General features: G+C 25.8%; 2 protein-coding genes across 2 annotated transcripts; both read left to right on the top strand.

Moving 5' to 3' along the window:
• Positions 1-517: 517 nt before the first annotated feature.
• LOC114120469 (AP-3 complex subunit mu-1) lies at positions 518-3,474 on the top strand. The gene is made up of 10 exons (XM_027982385.2): positions 518-789; positions 859-1,043; positions 1,118-1,230; positions 1,295-1,416; positions 1,502-1,661; positions 2,389-2,502; positions 2,591-2,776; positions 2,845-3,003; positions 3,064-3,114; positions 3,178-3,474. The coding sequence occupies exons 1-10, from the start codon at positions 755-757 to the stop codon at positions 3,310-3,312; spliced, it is 1,260 nt and encodes a 419-aa protein (XP_027838186.1). The 5' UTR covers positions 518-754; the 3' UTR covers positions 3,313-3,474.
• A 4,874-nt stretch (positions 3,475-8,348) lies between these two features.
• Positions 8,349-20,278, top strand: LOC114120435 (F-box/LRR-repeat protein 6). The gene is made up of 8 exons (XM_027982335.2): positions 8,349-8,695; positions 10,336-11,658; positions 11,730-11,896; positions 11,961-12,130; positions 14,980-15,120; positions 15,783-16,170; positions 16,244-16,403; positions 16,471-20,278. The coding sequence occupies exons 2-8, from the start codon at positions 10,445-10,447 to the stop codon at positions 16,679-16,681; spliced, it is 2,451 nt and encodes an 816-aa protein (XP_027838136.2). The 5' UTR covers positions 8,349-8,695; positions 10,336-10,444; the 3' UTR covers positions 16,682-20,278.
• Positions 20,279-21,540: the final 1,262 nt, after the last annotated feature.

Here is a 21,540-nt window from a genome sequence, read left to right as displayed (position 1 = left end):
TTGTTCTATTCTGTGGAGAAGGTCAGTAGCTACAATATTACTTCAAAATGGTGATGTAATACACAGAAGACAGAAACTACTGTAAAAATTACATTGTAACTACACCGATGTATAAAATAATAATAATCATATAGAATTCTATGTATCTGTGGATTGTGATTTGTGATCTGTACTGTGGGACCATTAAACTGTAGGTATAGTTCAATGTATAGAGCGTAGATAATAATATATATATTATCTAGGCTCTCTAGTTCAATGTGTGGGACTCGTAAGAAACCATGGCTTGTATACTAATATCACGGATTAATATATACCTCGGATCAGTTAGATCTAAAATATTATATACTTGTAAGTTGTAAGAAAAGAAACCTTCTGGCTTCTTTTTGGATCAGAATGATCAGATTCTTTTATAATATTATGCTCTCTAGATCTCGTGATATCAAATAATAGTGTGTTGTGATAACATTTAAAATTTGTATTTCATTTTTTAATGTATTATCAGATAACACAAAATAACAGGTCTCTGAGAAATTAAATAATGTATAATCTTTATTCTATTCTGTGCTTCTGTGGTTAAAATGGTTAAATGCTAAATCCATAGTCCATGTAATAAATAATGATCCTGCATTGATAATCGAATATTGTTTAAGACTTTTATAATAAATTTAATACACAAATTGTAATTAACTAATTAAGTAATAAAGTTATCATTTTTTTTTTTTAATCCTAAATACAAAATTGTAAACTTTCCATCATGATTCATAGTTTATTTATTATAAATTCCGCTTGGTAAGTACTTTGCATTAAAAAACAAATATTTATGCATATTTACTACTATTTTAATGGTTTATTTTTTAGCGATGTTTTTATAGAAAAACACTGGAAGAGTATTATTTCACGATCAGTTTGTGATTACTTTTTTGATCAGCATCGAAAAGCTATCAATCCAGAAGACATTCCCCCAGTTATAGCTACACCACATCATTATTTGATTAGTATTTATCGATGTGGTCTGTATTTTGTAGCTGTTTGTATGACAGAAGGTTAGTTTGTCAGTTATACAACAATAATATTTTAGTTTATTATCAATTAATTGATTGCGTTACTTTAATTACAGTTCCACCATTATTTGTAATAGAATTCTTACATAGAGTAGTTGATACATTTGAAGATTACTTTTCAGAATGTTCTGAAAATGTTGTTAAAGATAATTATGTTGTTGTTTATGAAGTAAGTTGGTTTTTGTTGTATTATAATACTATTAATTAATCAATTATTGATTTATTATCATTAGCTTTTGGATGAAATGTTGGACAATGGCTTTCCATTAGCTACCGAATCAAATATTCTAAAAGAGCTTATTAAACCTCCTAATATTCTTCGAACAATTGCCAATTCTGTCACGGGAAAATCGAAGTAATAATTCCATTTCCAACTATGTTTTTGTTATATATATTAATACTTTAAAATCTAAATGCCTTTATTTATTAATGTTATTCAGTGTAAGTGCAACATTACCCAGTGGTCAATTGTCCAATGTTCCATGGAGGAGATCAGGTGTAAAATATACCAATAATGAAGCTTACTTTGATGTAATAGAAGAAGTAGATGCTATTATTGATAAAGGCGGATCCACTGTATTTGCTGAAATTCAAGGATATGTAAGATAGTTTTATTCTCAACGTTTTTTTTTTTTTTTAAACATTTGACTAAAGAATTACACAATCTATACATTTTGTTCAATATGTACCCAATATAAATAATGTACAGACATTTGACAGGTTATAAACATGGGGAAGAAATCGCTTATTTGTGACCACATTTTTAATACATATTCAAAAGATTGATTAAAAATGTTTTTGCAATATACCTATACAAGGGCGTGCTCAGCTTTTTCTAATGGATGGGGGGATGAAGGGATGAACTATATTTTGTTTTGTTGATTGACACAAAATGTATAAATGCATAAGAAAAAAAGTTCATGTGGGGGGATATGACACCCTCATCCCCCTGTGAGCACGCCCCTGTACTTATATCCAGGATAATTACTTTTATAATATGTTTATCGATAAAAAAGAGAATGATTTTAGATAAAGCCAATAATTTAATTAGAGTAGTAGTATTAAACTGTAACATCTCATAAATCGATAGAATGAGCTATGTTATAAAATTAATCTTATTGATCCAATGTTATGCATTTATTATAAATATAACATTTTTTTTTTTATATAAAAACTTTAAAGTAAATGACATTTGTATTTTTAATGTAAAGTTGTTTAAAGAATCTTAAGAGTACTTCGAGTAATTATTTTACTTATAATAAAAATACATGCAATATATAATTTAACCATTTAATATGTATGATTTTTAATTTTTTTTTTTTTAAAGATTGATTGCAGCATAAAACTTACTGGGATGCCTGATCTCTCATTATCATTCATGAACCCTCGTCTTTTTGATGACGTGAGTTTCCATCCTTGTGTTAGGTTCAAAAGATGGGAGGTAAATCAAAACTATTATAATACTTGTATTCATGCCATAAAATAGAATATTTGATTTGTATATTTATGCATTTCTTTTTTTATTATAGTCTGAAAGAATTTTATCATTTATACCTCCGGATGGTAATTTCCGGTTAATGTCATATCATATTGGGTCACAAGGAATAGTTGCTATTCCAATTTATATACGACATATGCTTGCATTAAAGGAAACAACTACTGGTAGTGGTCGCCTCGATATAACTGTTGGGCCAAAACAAACACTTGGGAGAACAGTCAGTATCAATATATTATAACTAAAATTTAGAATACACAGTTTTTTGTATTTAATAACAATTTCTAGATCGAAAATGTCGTTATAGAGGTACCACTGCCTAAAAGTGTGTTAAACTGTACACTTATTCCTAACCAGGGTAAACATTCATTTGATCCTGTTACTAAAGTTTTGACTTGGGAAGTTGGGCGAATAGAAACTACTAAACTTCCAAATATTAAAGGAACTGTAAGAATTGTTACTAGGTAAAATGATTGAAAATTATATTAATATTAATTTTAATTTTAGATTAGTCTGCCTGTAAGCACAGTTGTTACGGATTCAAACCCTGTTATTAATGTATGTATAAATTATATCATCTTAATTTTAATTAATTTTAATTTACAAATTTTAAACTTATAGGTGAAATTTACTATCAATCAATTAGCATTATCTGGATTAAAGGTTAATCGTCTTGATATGTATGGTGAAAAATATAAACCATTTAAAGGTGTTAAATACATTACAAAAGCTGGAAAATTTCAAGTGAGGATGTAATATTTACATTAATTTAACAAAATATAATTTATGTATAAAATAGAAATTATTATATAAACATTTTATTTTATTATTATTTTGTCATTCTAATCTGTATGATATTAAATATTAATACTACAAAATATACAATTAAATTTTAATAAATCTTAGTTATATTATTAATGTTTAAGCATTTTTTTTTTTTACTTTTAATTGTTAAATATAAATATTGATTTTTTTATTTATTTCTAATTATTATTAAAAAGAAATGCTATAAAAAATCTATTATATGGAAACAAATTTAATTTGTTTTGTTTTGTTTAATAAATTATTTATAAAAAATGTATAATTTTTCTTTATTTAGCCAAATTGAAATTTTAGCTATATAATTTCATTTTATTAAACTATATATTATGATGATTTTTAGTATGAATATTCTGAAAAAACCAAAAATCCTTCTTGGAAAATTTGGATCCTGTTAAAAAATATTAATTGTTTAGCATAAATTGTAGTACTATTAAAATATTTTTAAACATGTTATAATTCATAATATTTTATTTTGAAAATGTCCAGATCAAAATACTATAAAGGTTGAACGATTGAAACGACTTTCAAATGAAGTGAAGGAAGAAAAATAGCCCTCCTTATAGATAGTAAATTTGAGAGAGGTCAAGCTTTCTAATAATTTGTTTTTGATACAGCTTTGTTTCCACAAACTAAAATTAAACATTAAAAAAGGGAAAAAAATTTATAGTTATATATTATAATAGAATTTTGTATGTTATTATTTATTGATGACAAAAGTCTTAATATTTTTAATGGAAGAAAAATCAATCAAAACATAATAAAAAACAAAATTTAAATCTATATTAATGTGTGATCATTAAATATTTAGGTAAAATTATATAATTAACAACAATATTATAAAAACAAAATGTAATCTAAATAAGGTAACCAAGTCAGTTTTTGAATAATAACAAATATTTAAAATCGTTATCATTACGCTATTTCATAAATATTTAAAATTCAAACACACTTAAAATTTTTCCTATAATGATGCTTTGAGTTTTCTCTATAGCTACTTGAAGAGAAATTTATGGAAAATATTGTGTTGAATTTTTTAACCTAACATAAAAAATTTCATAATTTTTCAATTACAAAATTACTTGCAAAGTTTTGCGATTTCAACAAATTTCATAAAAATTTGAACTATAAACGCTTATAAAAAAATTGTGACTAACGATTTTTAATTTATTTTAGCCGCAATATGAACAACTCATAAGGAACCTTGTATTAAATTTTCAAGTTTTATTGGTCATCAAAAATTTTTTTATCGACACTTCAAAAGAAAATTTTCCATAAAAATCGAAAATTTCAGTGGTTTATAAATAACTCAAAAAGTCAAATTTTTTTGAAAATTTAACTGTATATAGATAACACTAACATAAATATTTGGTGAAAATTTTAAGTATTTACAGTGATTAGTTTTTGAGTTACAATGATATAAAAAAATCGATTTTTTTGAAAACTGTTGGAAAATGTTAACTTTTAACCTCTATAATGCACTAAGGATATTCATTTTGCCATCGGAAACCACCCCTGAAGTTGGAAATTGAAGCATTATTTCGACTAGTTACGCTGTACATAGACACAAAAACAGAAAAAAAACACACATTGTAAAATCAATACATTCATCACTCCGTTCAGAATCTAAAAAAAATATTGTGATTATAGATTTTTGATATTTTTTAATTAAGAAATTAACAACTTATGAGGAGCTTTGCATTAAATTTTCAAGTATAATAATTTTTAATCGACATTCATTAAAAAAAAAAATTCTTATATCTATAAATAGCTCAAAAATAGTTGAAATGTTTTTGATAATATTTTATCGTAATTAAAAAATCAATAATATAAACATGATGATAATGTTAAGTATTTACGGTTATTCGTTTTCGAGAAATCAAAAAATCAATATCGATTTTGTCAAAAATTGAATTTCCGCAAAAATTCCTGTTTTTCTTTAATGTTTTGTTTATCCTGCTGATAAAAATAAGTAAGGGATTTTTTAAACTTTATTTCTTTAAAGAACAAGACTAGATCTAACTTGATATCCAAACCACTCTAATTTTTGGAAATCTCAGCATTTTTTCAAAAACTTGTGTACTTCCATCCACAAGAACAAACACGTAATGATAAAATTATTATTACATTTCTGATATTTCTCACTTCGCTCAGAATTTAAAAACAAATAGGTATACAAGTAATTCCATTTACATATTAAATAATTATATAAACTTTAAATCACAATCAAAATAGGAAAAAAAATCAGACAATATAGCTGAACTCTATAGTCACTTGTACAGTAAAATGTTGGTTCAAAGCATTGTTTTATTAATATTGATTTACTATACATAAAATAAATACTATAATTTTCATTGATACCTGGTATGAAAAGTCCATACACCTTCGGCTACAGCTACTTTTAAATTTTTAGATGAAGGTGTTTAGGTGTATTTTTTAAAAACGTATTTATTATTTACCTAGTAGCTAGTAGAATATTTGTGTTTGTTAGATTTTATATGTTTTTCAATATCACTTACAGCTATAAGGTCTTATGCTAAACATAGAGTGTCATTTTTTACAGTTTACATTTAAGAAACTATCTATCCAAATGTTTTTTTTTATAAACGGATATTTTTTTGCTTATTCTATGTACTTCAACGGTTTGTTTTTGCTATTTAAAAATAATATACTTAGAACAATAAAAAAAAAAATACATTAAATTATTAATAAAAAATAATGTTTTTGAAATTGTTACTGTGCAATTGATAAAAATTAATATTAAACATTGAAAAAAAATGAAAATTATTTGTAATCGGGACATAAATAGGGCGATGAATTTAATTTATTATAATATATAACTAATTCATAAATTAAAAAATATACATACATTAATCAGCGATATAATTAATAACTAGAGAACGGAATTATATGTAATAAAAATACAAAAATATGTACATATATATGGAAGTATAATTTATAAAATATGTACTAAAAACATCTAAATATGTGGGAAAAAATTTAATTAAAAAAAAAATACAATTAAAATTATTAAATTATCAAAATGATTTGTTACATTGAATTATTACAATTTCATTTAAATTATCGAATGTTAAATGTCGCCTATTAGGTCTCAAAATATTTTTAAAATGCTAAATGATCGTTCAACATCAACCGATGTAATTGGATCATATTTTCAGCGCATAATATCAGAAGACGATAAATCCAAATTTTTAGAAGAGTGTCTGTCACTCATTATGTCATTGATTGTTTTAAAATCAATACAGCCTGGATTTTTTTCTGTAACGGCGTGAATTTTCTTTTTTACAACATCTCCTAAGGGTCCGCTTACGAGTTTTAATTTTTCAATCGCCGATTCAACAATTTGCATACTATCATTTAAGGACAAATTTTTTGTTTCTAATTTTGTAATCGTATGTGCAATAAAACTAAAATTCACTGAAATGAAAATTAAATTATTTTTCAATGTTTCATTTTAATAGCGATAGAAGTTTCTGGATCTAATTTTGAAATAATTTCTTGTATTTTCGAGAAGTGTTCACAATAATATTGAGCAGCTACCAACCATGTGCCCCACTTAGTAATTTTGGGCTCAGGTGGTAGAGAAAGATCAGGGTAAAACTAAAGATAACTACTAAATATTTGCTCCAAGTGGATCGTCACAGTTCATAATGGCTGTTTTTGTCCACTGCAACATGGCTTGAAAACGTATGAACGATGAAATGATAAAATATGTTTAAAAATATTTACAAATTAGTGAAATATGTAAAAATATGTAGGTACCTAATTATACCAAAGTATGTAAAAACATGTAAAATAAAAGTAGCATAATTTTAATAGGAATGATTTAAATCATGAACATTTCTTATCGATTCTTAAATATTGTGTTTTTATAAAAGTATGCATTTACTTATAAATCCGTTCCCTATTAATAACATACAGTACTACAATAGTTCTCATATCTATATAGATAGAAAATAATTTTAACGACTGTCGACTGTAACACTATTAATGTCGGACCTATCGGATTATAATATTATCTTTTAGGTACCTAATTGTAATTAAGCTCTCTATATAGAGTAAACTATTAAAATATGACTATTCAGGTAATTTTAACCTAATATTTGTATTAAATTATACTAATTTGCTAGAACCTTTTAGATTTTATTAATACATTATAAATGTTACTTATAGCTAAAATGTTACTTTTATTGCAATAAATTATTAATTACTATTGTATAAAATCAGAGGTAGGTGTTTATTATTTAAAATTTTACAGGTAGTTCTGTAGTTAGGTTCTAAGTATCTACTTGCTTAGGAAAATACTACTAATTCTTATGTGTAATTATAATTATTGTAGTATTATACCATTATATATTTATGTATTTTTATTTTATTATTAAAAATAAAAATAAAAATTGATTAATTGTTAAATACTATTTTAATACTCGTTGATGCATGTTTAAATGTATGTTTGAACGATTAAGTAAAGATAAATTAAATATTCAACAGTTAATTCTAAATAATTTGTAATTCTCGATTATTGGAATATTTTTTTGTTTTTAAAAATTATTCAGAATTTTAAAGACATCAATGGGTTTGAAAATGGCTGATATTTGATTTACTGACAATTGACATTGTCGACAAGTGTCGCAATCTTTGATGGTGGTCTACTAGTCTATCTTGTCAGTGTTGGAGTTTGGAGCTATTAGAGGTGGTGATGCCGTAGAGGTGGTGGTTGTGACGATTATTGACGAAGTGACGAACAAATGGTGAATACTAAAGTGAAATAGTGATGTCTAAATTAGAGAGGAAATAGGATTGAAGAGCTATAAGTGTCTACGGCGGCGGTGGTTCGTTTGACGGTGCGGCCAGCAGCCGGAAAACGTGTTGGCGACACTGTAATGGAAAGTTTATTTTTAAGCCAATCATATGAGCGTTTCGTTTTGACAATAGCCCATTAGTTTGTTTCTTACTACCGTCGACCGAAGGTCAGTGGATGTTCGTCCGCACTCCGCAGCAGTATAGATCTGTCTTCTGGTACGCGTTCCGCGATAATTGTTGCTCCCGTGGTGTCTGTCGTTGCCGTTTATCCCCCGTTCTGCCGATGACGTCCATCGCAGCCGGTCTCCGACCATTTGCGTTTCGCACGCGTCTAAATAGGACCGTCGTTAACGCGTCGCGTTAGATCGATATTCGGCGTAAAGAGAGCGACCGCCGCCACAGTACACAACCGTCTCAGTCGCGCCGCCTCCTTCACCTGTACATGATCGTACCAAAAACTTTGTCAAGGAGTGCACACTGTGTGTGCCGATTATCGGTGAGTAGTAAAATGATGCTATTTTGAGGAGTTGATGTTCTTTTTTCTAGATACTTTAGAGGGGTACACGTATGACGACGGGGCGCCAGCTATCGTCGCGTTCGTCGTCATTGTCGACGGGCCACAAGTTACAACGAACTGGGATCAGACGCTATGTCGATGACCCAATTTATGTTATAGCTAGGCCCGTTGCGGGAACCGTCGGGAAAGCCATTATTATAGTTCAGTCGTGAAATATTATCATGTCCTAAATACGGTGTATACGTGTGTGTGTGTGTATATGAGTGTATATAATTGTTTTACTGTATTACTGGCCCGTGATAACAGCCACGGACAGGAAAGTGAGTGATAACGTGGTATAGGTGGCCCGCCACGGTCGTCGTCAACTTTCGTTGTAGTATACTTCGAGTTACGACGTATTATTATGAGTTTACGACCCCTCATCTAGGGGATCCATTACTTCCTGACCACCTAGATTTATATTTCAATTTTCACACCTATTTCCATCTTTCGAAACGTATTTTCTCCGGACATCCGTGTCTACTCTTACCTTCGTCTCGTCGATGTATATGCGCGATTTATTATATCTCCAAGGAATCGGGTTTCTTTCTTCCCCTTTCCCATACCCACCGCAATCATTATTTAATTTATTATTGTAGTAGATATATTACAAATATAAGCTACTTAAAAAATATTTTCAAAAATGTGTGGGTGGTGGGGGTATTTAAATTTAACTAAGAACATCAAGCCTTGTTACATATTTATAACATTATTATATAACATCTTGCATTTTAACTGCATTTGCCATTCTTTTTTTTTTTGTTATTTTGTGTTCTTGCTGTTTCTACCAACTTTCCAAGATTTTTTCATCACCTACATGTTTTAATCTTAAAACTTCTTTAAGATACACTTCTTCTAATATTTTTCTCTGGTATTCACATTTTGTGAAATACAAATTAAACAATATTTTGTTTCATATTATCAGACACTGACAGTTATACTTTAAAACTGTTGTCTTTTGTAACTTCTTATAGTTTCCTTTTCTGGACTGAACACAAATAGAAATACTCAAAGATCTGCACTCACTGCCTCTGTAATGGTAACTTGTGTTCAGCTAAATTTTACTGCTAACACAGTGGTATGTGTAGATCTTAAACTATTCTATTATTATTTTAATTTTGATAATTGTGTTAAATATCAATATGTAATATTTAAGTCAGTTTCAATTACCTATGGATGTAGGACACAGGTGCATTAATTTTTATGTAGGTACCTATTAGGTATGGATACAAATTATTTTATTTGAACTAAGTTCTTTGATATGAAATTAGGTACTTTTAATTATTTCAAAATATGGGTAGGTAGGTATAATGTATACTTTAAAATGTTTTATCAAATTGTTGGTACTTACCTATTATTAAAAAAAGTAAATATTTCTTATTAGCAGGCGATTTTTAAATTTTCTAAGGTGTCTGCTATAAGGATATTTTTACTAAGTTATCTATTTTTTTTTAATATACTTTAACTAATATCTAATTAATAAGTGTACCTAAAGTTTTCTTAGTTTTATATAATATCTAACTACGTGTTGCTTTTTTATAGGGTTTTGGTATTAATATAGTTTTATATTTTATTTTCAGGAATATAGCCTCAAAAATAGCAGGCCTATTACATCATTTACCTGAATGTTTCTTTGCTTAATGGATCAACGAGGTTTTGTGGATTTATTTCCCATAGTTTTATATGTAAATGGATAATTTTAACATCCCATTGCTGAAGCCGAGTGAAATGGATAATAGTAATAATTGTTTTATCAGTGATCCATCTCTATTTTCTCATTTGGAAATAGACCAAGATCATGAATGTCTTAAACAGTTTTTATTGGATCAAGATAAAACAACTCATCATCCACCACTACATGTTCAAAATTTTGATCCACTATCATACAATAACATGTTGCATCCTAATAATAACATGATACAAGATGTATATCGGAACCGATTAGATTCAAATCAGTTACTGAGTCAGAGTTTTAACAAGGATAACTCAAACTATATGAATGATTCTTATGGTGGTTATACTGTACTAACGCCAAATCCTTCACCTATGGCTTTTAATTACAACCCTCAACCATTAAGTTCAAACTTTAATTCAATGGACACAAGTTCTTCGGTCTTACCACTTCCTGGCTTTGACCCTAACACAATGTCAAATCATGTAGACACCTTTATACCTTCAGTTAATACAGGACCATCAACCTTGCCTGATTTTAGTAATAGACAAATTAGAAATGATCAGTATTCTCCTGGTATATCTCCAACTATTGCCAGTTTCCCTACACCTGTAAGCGTGTCTGATAGTCCAGGTGCTGGAGCCCTTAGTGCATCACCTATGTGCAATGGAGAAAATTCTAGTTTAAGTGACAGTGTTATTAGTCCTGCTACTACACAAAGAACTGGTAGTGAGCGGTCAGTAGAAACAAATCCACGATCAATTGAAAGTGTATCAAGTGATTTATGTTCACCTAGGGTTGATTTAGAATCTTTAATCATACAACCTCAACCTACTCCTAGTGGAGAGGTTCCTAAGACATTAATTACTCCACCAACACTTATGCCAAAATCTGCAACTGTCAAAGGTGTAACACTAAATAAATCTGGAAAACCTCGCAAACGACGTTCAGCTCCCAAAGACAAACCAATTAAGCCTAAAAAACCACCTGCAGGCTCAATGTATCATAGTGAGATTGCTGAAAATGGTGGTATCAAATTAAAAATATCATTAACAGCTATGCCTCAAAAAAAGAAACGAAAAAGTAGGAAGAAAGTAGATGAAAGTAAAACAATGCAATGTGATGAACCAGCTGAACAAAGTGTGTGGGGTAATCAACTACCTGAACCTATACTATTTGAAATTTTTCGTTTAGCAACTAAAGATGAAGGATGCATTCCGTTTCTTGTCAGGTAAAAATATGAGTTATTAAAAATTTAAATGTGAAATTAATCTAAACTTTCATTAATTTTATATTTTTCAGAGTGTCTCAGGTTTGTAGGTTTTGGCGTATAGTTGCGTCTGATCCATTACTTTGGACTAATATTGACTTAGCAGGGCGATGGGTTTCAAAAAATCCTATAAGAAATGATATAAACTTTAGATGGCTTTGTGAGAACCGACTTGCCAGAGTACAGGAACTCAATTTAGGTAAATACTTTAAACTTAATTAATTTAAATAAATAGTTAATGTATGTATTTTAAAATATTTTAGGTGGTTGGCAATTTACTGGCATTCCTGTTATACTAGATAAAATTAGCACTTCATGCTTAGATTTACGAGGATTGAGTTTAACAGGTTGGGAAGGTCTTAGCTTGGATAATGTTCGGTTTATCATCACCAATTGTCACAAACTGGAACGAATAGATTTATCAGGAATAAATGTAAGAAATAATTTAATTATACTTGATATTTATTTCATGAAAAGTAGTTAAGTTCCCTTATTATACATGATATAATTATCATAATTTAGATATGAATGTATATGTATTGTCCACTTTATTAATCTTTAAAAATAATAAAGATATTTATAATTTTTCTTCAAGAAGAAAAAATTATAAATTCAATAATACATGAATCCTTTCATGTTGTTTCTGTCTTAAAAATGCATACCCTAACAAATATTTCTCTCACAATTATCCATTTTACTGTGTTTATTTTGAAATTAAAAGTGAATTGATCTATTTAAACTGTAATAGTAAAATTATTATTTTGGCCTTAAAATACTTATAATATGCTTCTTAATTAAAATATTTAAAAAAAACTTCAGATGATCTAGATCAGGGATGGCAATCCATGGCACCTGAAAAGACTTTGAGGGCACTTAAAAAATTAAAATATTTTACTGTATGTATTATGTAATATTTATAATAGGTAAAAATATTTAGATCATATGGATTTTATCAATATGAATATAATATATTAATTTTTCATGGCATGCTCGAAGAAAAAAAAATGTTATTTTTGGCACTTAGTGTTCAAAAGGTATACCACCTCTGCTCTAGATCAGAATTTTACCTTCACTTTAAAATTATAGGTAAATTTACTCTAATATTAAAAAACAACAGTAAAATGGATCATTGTAAGCATACTATATTTGAAGTAGTAAAATTGAGACAACTCTCTTACATAAAATTAATTTTACCTCTTATAATGTTTTAACATCACATTAGTTACAATACTAACAGTACTGTAAGTACTATTGTAATAAACTATTTTTTATTAATGATAAAAGGCAAATAATATACCTATTATTTTTGTTTAAATTTAATTTTCAAACAAACAATAATGCTATTGCTATGTAATTTTTAATAATACATCAACTTTAATAAAAGAAAACATTTTAATCTTTAAACTGACAATTTTTGGTGGATGCCTGGAGGCTTTACACATATACTTGTTTATTTTATAGTAAGTGTGCTTAGTTAAAAAAAGTAAAATTATGTGTTTTTTTATTCGTTATCCATTAATGTATAAATTAAATTAATAATGAAACATGAATAATTAATAAATTAAAAATATATATGTATATCAGTTAAATATTACACTTATTGTTAGTACAGTAAGAATATTCTAAATTAAGATTTTTATATTGAAATTATTTTATTTTCCTCATAAAAAAATCATCTATTATCTGTATTAATTAAAAATATTGAGTAATATAATTATAGTGTGCTCACCAATTTAGGGAATACTGAATTTCTTGGTGGGGTTATTTTAGAATAAATTGAGTTTTTGGTGGTATATAAATACACATTTTTAGATAAATTTCAAAATGTTTTGAAATTTTGGTTTGCGCATGCGCAGGAAAACTTTTTAATAGCAATATCAATATATATATATTTAGGTACATATACATACACCATATTCAGATAGACTTATTTTTTATTTTGATGAATCGACTATGGTTCTAAGTTCAAAATTTCATCCATGTCAATTTTAATAAATAATTCATTATTATTATTATTTTTAAAAATTTATAAAATAATTTATAATTAATTCTTATTGATTACTTTTTGAATATTTGCATGTATTTTTTTTTATAAGTGTTACAATTTTGTACAAATATTCAAAAAGTAACCAATAAGAAATAATTATAAATTATTTTATAAATTTTTAAAAATAATAAAAATAATGTATTATTTATTAAAATTGGCACGGCTGAAATTTTGAATTTAGAACCAAAGTTGATTCATCAAAATGAAAAATAAGTTTATCTGAATAAAATTGAAATAATAAAAATTGTTTATTAAAATTGACATGCCTCTTATTCAGTCAATTTTGAATTTAAAACCATAGTTAATACATTAAAATTACTTTAAAAAAATAGGCGATGCTATTAAAAAAAAAAGTTTTGCATATGCGCAGACCAAAATTTCAAATATTTTTAAAACATACCTACAAAAGTGTATTTATAATATACCACCAGCTTGTAAAAAAAAAAAATCAATTTATTACCTAACCTAATCTGGCCGATAAATTCAGTGTTCCTTAAATTGGTGAAACACACTGTTATATAATATCTAAATCCAAAAAACAACTGTTATACAGATTATTTTTCATAATCATAATATAAAATACATACCTGACTAAAATACAGGGTGCAGTGTAATGGACTTCACATTTCAAATAATCTTCAACACCAATTAAATTAAAACGGTTTATCTCATTAGATTAAGAAATTAATAAGGTTTTTAGTTGTTACCATGCCATGATCCAGTGAAAAATGTGGTTTTGTTATTAAGGCATTTTCAAAAACATTTTTTTTTTTTATCATGTACCAATATTTTAAAATTCACTACTGAAATGTGGAAGTTTATTACATTTATTACATTCTGTATACATTTAAATAATATTTATATTAGCATTTTTAGTTATTGTTAATGTTTCCAAAACAACATTAGGAAACGTAAATTTATTCTTAATTTATGATTTAAGTGTATACAAACCATTAATTATTTTATTCATAACATTTTAATTAGTGTTGTGTTAGGAATCAACAGTGCCGGATCTAGTATATTTTTTACCCGGGGGAAAGTATAAAATTAGCGCCTTCCCCCTTTGTTATGCCCACAATTTGGCACTGTAATTTAGCGCCCTGACAAAAACTTCCAGAGCAAATGCCCCGGTTCGCCCCCCTCCCTAGATCCGGCCCTGGGAATCAATATTATTATTATTTAATAACAATAGTCAAATATAATTAATTTTTTATCATTTTAATACATTTATTTAGGCTCAACATAGCAGTGGTAAAAGTGGAGTTTGTTTAAACTCTCTGATGTTCCTGACAAAACATATGGGCCAAAGATTGACACACTTAAATTTGGCCGATAATCGTCTATCAGGGATTACTCAATTAGTCAATTCTTTAGCTGTAAGTGTTTAAAATGAACTCAATTTATAGATTTTTGCAGTTATTCATGTATTTAAATTTACTGGTTTATTGGTCTTCTTTTTAAAGATTAGGTTTGAAAAACTATTAGAAACATATTAAATACTATAGTAGTATCTAAGATCTTACCAAAAACTAATATATTATGTTATTTTAAGATTAATTTATGCAATTCTCACAGCCATTTATCGATCCAAACATTTTTTTTGATTCCTGCCTCTTCAAAAAAAATAAATAAATAATCACAGCTCTTGAATAAATGAAACAATATTTTATATTAATGTATATTATATACAATATTATCTCACCAAATATGTACACAAGGCTAATAACCTCAGATGTCGAAGACTCTTAATAATAATAAAAAACACAATATTAATATTTACTTTATGTCTTCCCTGTTAATTGCTTGCACTATTTAAGGAAGGCGGCCTCACAAGAAACCATTGCTTTATTCAATGATATTAATTAATTTGTTTTGATTAGCTATGCTTTTAGCTCATAAATACAGAGTCTATTATATTATAATTATAAACAATTCAATTCTCTAATATAATTTTAAATTGTCTTTTATCTAGCAGTGCAGTCATATTTATATTGAAAGTTTATACATCTAATGCATACATGGTTTCTTATTTTTTTAGGCACACTGCCCAAATCTTCAATCTTTGGATTTGACTAAAGTCAGGATGGTTGGTAATACAGGACATCTTCATATTGAACGTTTACAAGAAGGATGTCCTAAATTGCGTGTATTACGAATGTCTACTAGCCAACTATGTCTAAGTAATGTTCCATTAAATGAGCAGGCCTTATCTCCAGGATTTCCACTTTTGGAAGAATTAAGTGTTGCCACAATTTCTAATGATCTAAATGTCTCTGGACAACCATTTATTGATGATCAAGCTCTTGAGAGGATATTAAAAACATCACATAAATTGTATGTGCTTGATGTTAGAGGATGTTCTAAAGTTACAGATTCAAGTCTAGTAAGGATACCTGCATGGGATTTGACCCACCTATATTTATCAGGTACATTTTTATTCATTTGATTATTTAGCTGTGGTTTTTTCTACTATGTAAATTTTTATTTACTTTTACTTAGGGTCTTTTGTTACTCGAGTATCGGATTCTGGTCTTGATCTGATATGTAAAAAGTGGAGTCATAGTCTCGTAGAAATTGATCTCTCTTGGTCAATCAACACTTTAATACTGGATGCAGCTGTTCTTGCAATTTCAGAACAAGGAGAAAAATCTATGCTTAGGTACCTATTATCACTTGTTTTTAATTTATATGATATATATTTAATTGTGTAAATTATTTATTTTTAGAAAAATGGATCTTACTGGGTCTTCAGTTAGTCTTGAACCAGTAAAAGCCATATTAAATAACTGTCACCGTCTTAACTCTTTGAACTTAGCATCATGTCGAGGCTTACCTAGAGGTATCAAAAGACTATATAAAGGTCACTCATTGACTGAATTACGAGCACAGCTTAATAAACCTGATTCATCTCAAGAATCTGAAGATGGAGGCGGCTAGATTTAAAATTAAGGTACCTTCCATTTCTTTTTTTTACTGTTTTTATTTATTTATTATTACTTTTTTTTTTTATTACTTTTTTACATGTTATGTTTAAACAATTGAAAGATTGTTGTTCAATGTGATAGTTATAAATTTACATTAATATTATTATTATTATTTTTTTTTTTATATATATATATTATTATTAATTATTCTGACCGATATATTAAGTAATAGTACAAATTAAAAAGATAACATTTTTCATATTATTTTTCTCTAAGAAAAAATTTAACAAAACATAATATTATCGTATATTGATATCCTTTTTTGTTGATTTGTCCACTGTAATTTTATTTAATGTTAAAGATTTTATTTCAAAACCATTAGATGTATTATAATATTATAAAGTTAATTACATGTTTTATATATATTTCTAAAAAAATAAGTCAATTACAATGTATGGCTTTTGGATGCTATCTAACCTATTTTGTCAAAAAAAAAATATATGTGATTGTAGATTTGTACTCTGTGTCGAGTTTTAGAAATCAAATTCTATTAAGTGATTATGTGAGTTATCTCAACCATATACAAACAGTATTAATTCTTCATTGTTAAATCAATAGCTAATACCTATTTATATTTGAGTTTACCATAATAAATATAATAATTGGAGTTGTTCACATAAATGTATTACACATTATATGTCATTCAAATACTGTCATTTTAGTAATGATTTTATCTATTTAATTTCTATTGTAAAGATAAACTATATTTAAAATTAACTGGATAAATAAAATTTCTTAAAGAAAAAGTTATATACACATAATTCTTTCAACTTAAAAAAAATTAAAAGCTTTTCTTATATTTTTAGTACTACCAATTTTAATTTAATTTTGACAAAATTATGAAGATGATCCACTGATGGTAAAAACAGTTTTGAATAAAATTAAAATAATTTTAGTAAATAAGAAATATATTCCAACATTTTATAAAAATAAAATTATTAATTTTATTAAATATAGTCTTGGAAATAACCAATAATTAAAAATTAAACAAATTAACTAGAAGGCATGTATCAAGTTAACTTCTGTGTTGCTTACATGCTTGTTAGATTTTTCATCAGCGATATCAATGTATGATATATTTAAGGTTTAAGACGGCATTACCATTCCTACAACTTTTTAAGACATTTTTTTCTTTTACTATTATTATTTAAAGAAAGTTGAGTATAATTAATAATAAATCTTCTAAAATATAATTTTTATTTTTACTTATTAATTCTATATTTTTGTAATCAAACAAAAATGTGTTTTTATGAGCAAGAGCTTTTTTAAATAATCACAAGTACTTTTAAATGTGCACACAAACCCCAGAAACTATAAGTATCCATTATTTTCTAAGTTGAATAAGTTGTTCTAGTTAATTTAATTCTTTTTGTAAATATTTTCTAATGTTTGTTATAACTGATTAGTTACCTTTACCTTCAATTTTAGTATTTATATTTAAAAAAAAAATATATTGTTTCTAAATTATTCCCTAAAGCACATTTAAAAGATATAAATTATTAGGTTATGTAATTTAATAATTATATAACATATAACATATAATATATTCTATTTGGGAATTAATGTTTTTGTAGAGTGGTTTTTCACATTTATTCATCTCTGTTATTAATTACTTTTTATCAAATAGTGGCAAATAAATAAAAAATATGTTATCATAAATTCTTAATTTTGTAAATATCATTAAATAAAACAAATTTTATACATTTTGCAGTTATATAATTTAAAGTATTTTTTCTTTTCTCCAAAATAAATTTATAGTTTATGCTTACTAACCTCAACTAATATTTTAATATTTATGTATTGTTTAGCCATAGGTGCACATTTTAATTTACAAATATCTTATGATTACACAATTTAATATTAAATATTATGTAATATAATAAACATAATATTAAAAATTTAGTAAGTTCCATTTAAAAAACAAAATTATTAATTTTGATAAATTAAATTTATTAGTAATGAAAGTTTTAAATTTATTTTTTTTTTATACAATTAAGATTTAAAAACTTTTATATTATTCAATGTAAAAATTAATTTCCCATTATTGCAATCATAAATTTATACATGTCTAATTATTTTATATTTCATTTGTTAAAATGGACTAAATATATGTACGGATAAACAGAGTTTTTTTTTTATTATTCCACAAAAAACATTAACTCTAAATAGAATTCATTAATGATTACAAATTATTTTGTTATTATTACCAATTTCCAATCTTTTCTTTAAAGTTTTAAATAATTGAAATGATAAGAATATCAAACTTATTTTAGTCATAATTGTTATTTTTTAATTAACAAATCTCTATATGAATGGAAATCTTGTGTAATTATTATTCTTCAAAATTCTGTCTTTCGAAAAAAAAAATTAAAAATAGTGTCTATTTGGATGTTACTGAAAGGATTATCTGAAGATCTTGAGTATTATTTTTCCTTTATTTAAAACATAACTGTAACTACATTTACGTCTGGGGCCAAATCATTTTCACGTCTTCTACTCTAAACTATAATCTGGTAAATAAAAAACAATTCTTCATTATTTCATTTCTATCTATAATGCCACAAACTTTGTATAAATTATAATGTTTTATTTGTTTGTTAAGATAGTTAAATTATGTTGTTTTTTATTATTATTATTATTATTTTTAATTTAATTTTTTTTTATAATATAAATATATACATATATCTTATTATTGCTGTACATAACAAAGAATGTTCTAATATAGATTATTATATTTTGTCCATAAAAATGTAAAATATATATTGTTGAGACTGTAAAGACGTATGTAAATGTATTGTTTATACATATGAATAAAAATTTAAAATACACACAAATACTTGGATTTTTAAAATCATTAAACATAGTGGTTTTACACTTATTATCTACAAAATTCCAATTTCTTGCCTGTATTAATTGATTTTGCTCTGTAGATATAATGTACAGTTGTGTTTTAAAATGTATATTGGCTGCAATACATATTTTATTAAAAATTGATAAAGATAATAAAATACTCATTTAAATGCTTATAACTAAATATATTTTATCATAAACTTAACTTTAATTTATGAAATATTAACATTCAGTGCATATAAGTTACACTGGATATTATTAATAATTTTCTATGAATTATATTTATATTTAAAAATTTTAAAAACATTAAATGTCTGATAAAATTGTTAAAATAACTACAAATTGATGTTATAATTTACATCAATGTACTGGGCAATGGAATGAATTGGTATTTGTTAAATAAAAGTGAAAACCATTATGTTGTACAGATTTTCTAAACCCGTGTATTGTATTATTTATTGTTAGGTTGAAAATATCATTAGGATTTTTATGTTGTTATATTTTAAAAATCCAACCATTTTGATTTGGCTTATAAAAATTATTATGTTTTTCTTTATGTATAAATAAATAAATTAGCATCATAATAATTTTTCTGCTATGTTAGAATTATTATGAAATTGATTTTGTGAAAAAAGTCGCTCTCTATTTGAAAAAAATTGTTATTTGAATATAATATAATTATAAAGTATAATTAATAAAATATTTTATCAGTTATTTATTTTCATGACCTTAATATGTACATGCACATATTCCCAGGTTTAATCAATATATATTAATTAATTGTTAAAGTGATATGGTGATATGAAATAAAATATCACAAGAACAGAAGAAGAAAAATATTTTAATTTAAGGTGAACAATTTTGTATTGTCATTATTTAAATAAACATAAATGTACAATTATAATAAAATAACTATTCAATATCATTTATTTAAAATAAATACATTCTGGGATATTATTATTTATGTTATATTGTATCATCATAATATTATGATTATCAAACTAGTAAAATTCACATTTGAATGATAAATGCTTTTTAGTTATTAATATAAGCATTTGACCTCAATTATTTGATAATTTTTATAATATCTAAATACTAATGTAGATGATTATTTTATTGATTTTATCTATATACGTATAGGAGATTGCCCCTCATCAACGTTTAGATCAAATTTCTGAGTCTAGAGACTTGAAATTTTGTACAGAGGTTCTTTAAGCAATGTGTTCATTAAGAAAGGATTTTTCAAAATTCAACTTCTAAGGGGTTAAAAGGGGGGCTTTTAAAAGTTTGTATAGATTTTATATAGATATATATATATAAGCTATAGTTACCATAGTAACAATATAATGTATTTGGAATTGATACCTAAACATAATATTATAAAGTCTAAAAACTATATTCATCACAGATATTTATCCATTTTTATTTTTTAATTGGTATAATTTGACTGAGTAATAAATATTTTATGATGTATTATACACATTTTCGAATTACAATATAGATACTTCATACCTTTAATAATACAGTAAATAGTAAATACTAACACACGGCCTACGAAAATGCCAAAAATAAACTAATACACGGGCAACACCGTGTCAAGACAGCTAGTTAATAATATCAGAATAATGATTTTTGTATATAATTTAATGTAAATTTCATCAATTATTGTATCTTATAATTTACCAATGAAAACATAATTTATTATAATTCAGATCAACCATTCAAATTTTTATTTTCATATTTTTTATATCAAGGGAAATGAGGCTTCTTTTTTCTATATTTAAAGTAAGTAATACATTTTTTTCAACGCCATAGAAACCACAGCTGTATTGAACCAGCTTACTTGATCTTGAAAGGGTTCTAACAATTAGCTCATAATATGACCAACAATATTAAAAAAAAAAACCAATGTGGATGTTTATAGAATATTGTAAAATGATGAATAATAAAATGATATTTTTA

Source organism: Aphis gossypii, chromosome 2 (genome assembly GCF_020184175.1).
Source record: "Aphis gossypii isolate Hap1 chromosome 2, ASM2018417v2, whole genome shotgun sequence".
Lineage (NCBI taxonomy): Eukaryota > Metazoa > Arthropoda > Insecta > Hemiptera > Aphididae > Aphis > Aphis gossypii.
This window is presented reverse-complemented; position numbering and strand designations above follow the sequence as displayed.

Bases quoted from the DNA above. Each gene is read 5' to 3' on its own strand.
- LOC114120435 (XM_027982335.2), top strand. From the start codon at position 10,445: ATGGATAATTTTAACATCCCATTGCTGAAGCCGAGTGAAATGGATAAT. The intron at 12,131-14,979 runs GTAAGAAATAAT...ACATTTATTTAG, and splicing joins TAGATTTATCAGGAATAAAT to GCTCAACATAGCAGTGGTAA. The intron at 16,171-16,243 runs GTACATTTTTAT...ACTTTTACTTAG, and splicing joins GACCCACCTATATTTATCAG to GGTCTTTTGTTACTCGAGTA.
- LOC114120469 (XM_027982385.2), top strand. From the start codon at position 755: ATGATTCATAGTTTATTTATTATAAATTCCGCTTG. The intron at 1,231-1,294 runs GTAAGTTGGTTT...TATTATCATTAG, and splicing joins ATTATGTTGTTGTTTATGAA to CTTTTGGATGAAATGTTGGA. The intron at 2,503-2,590 runs GTAAATCAAAAC...TTTTTATTATAG, and splicing joins TTAGGTTCAAAAGATGGGAG to TCTGAAAGAATTTTATCATT.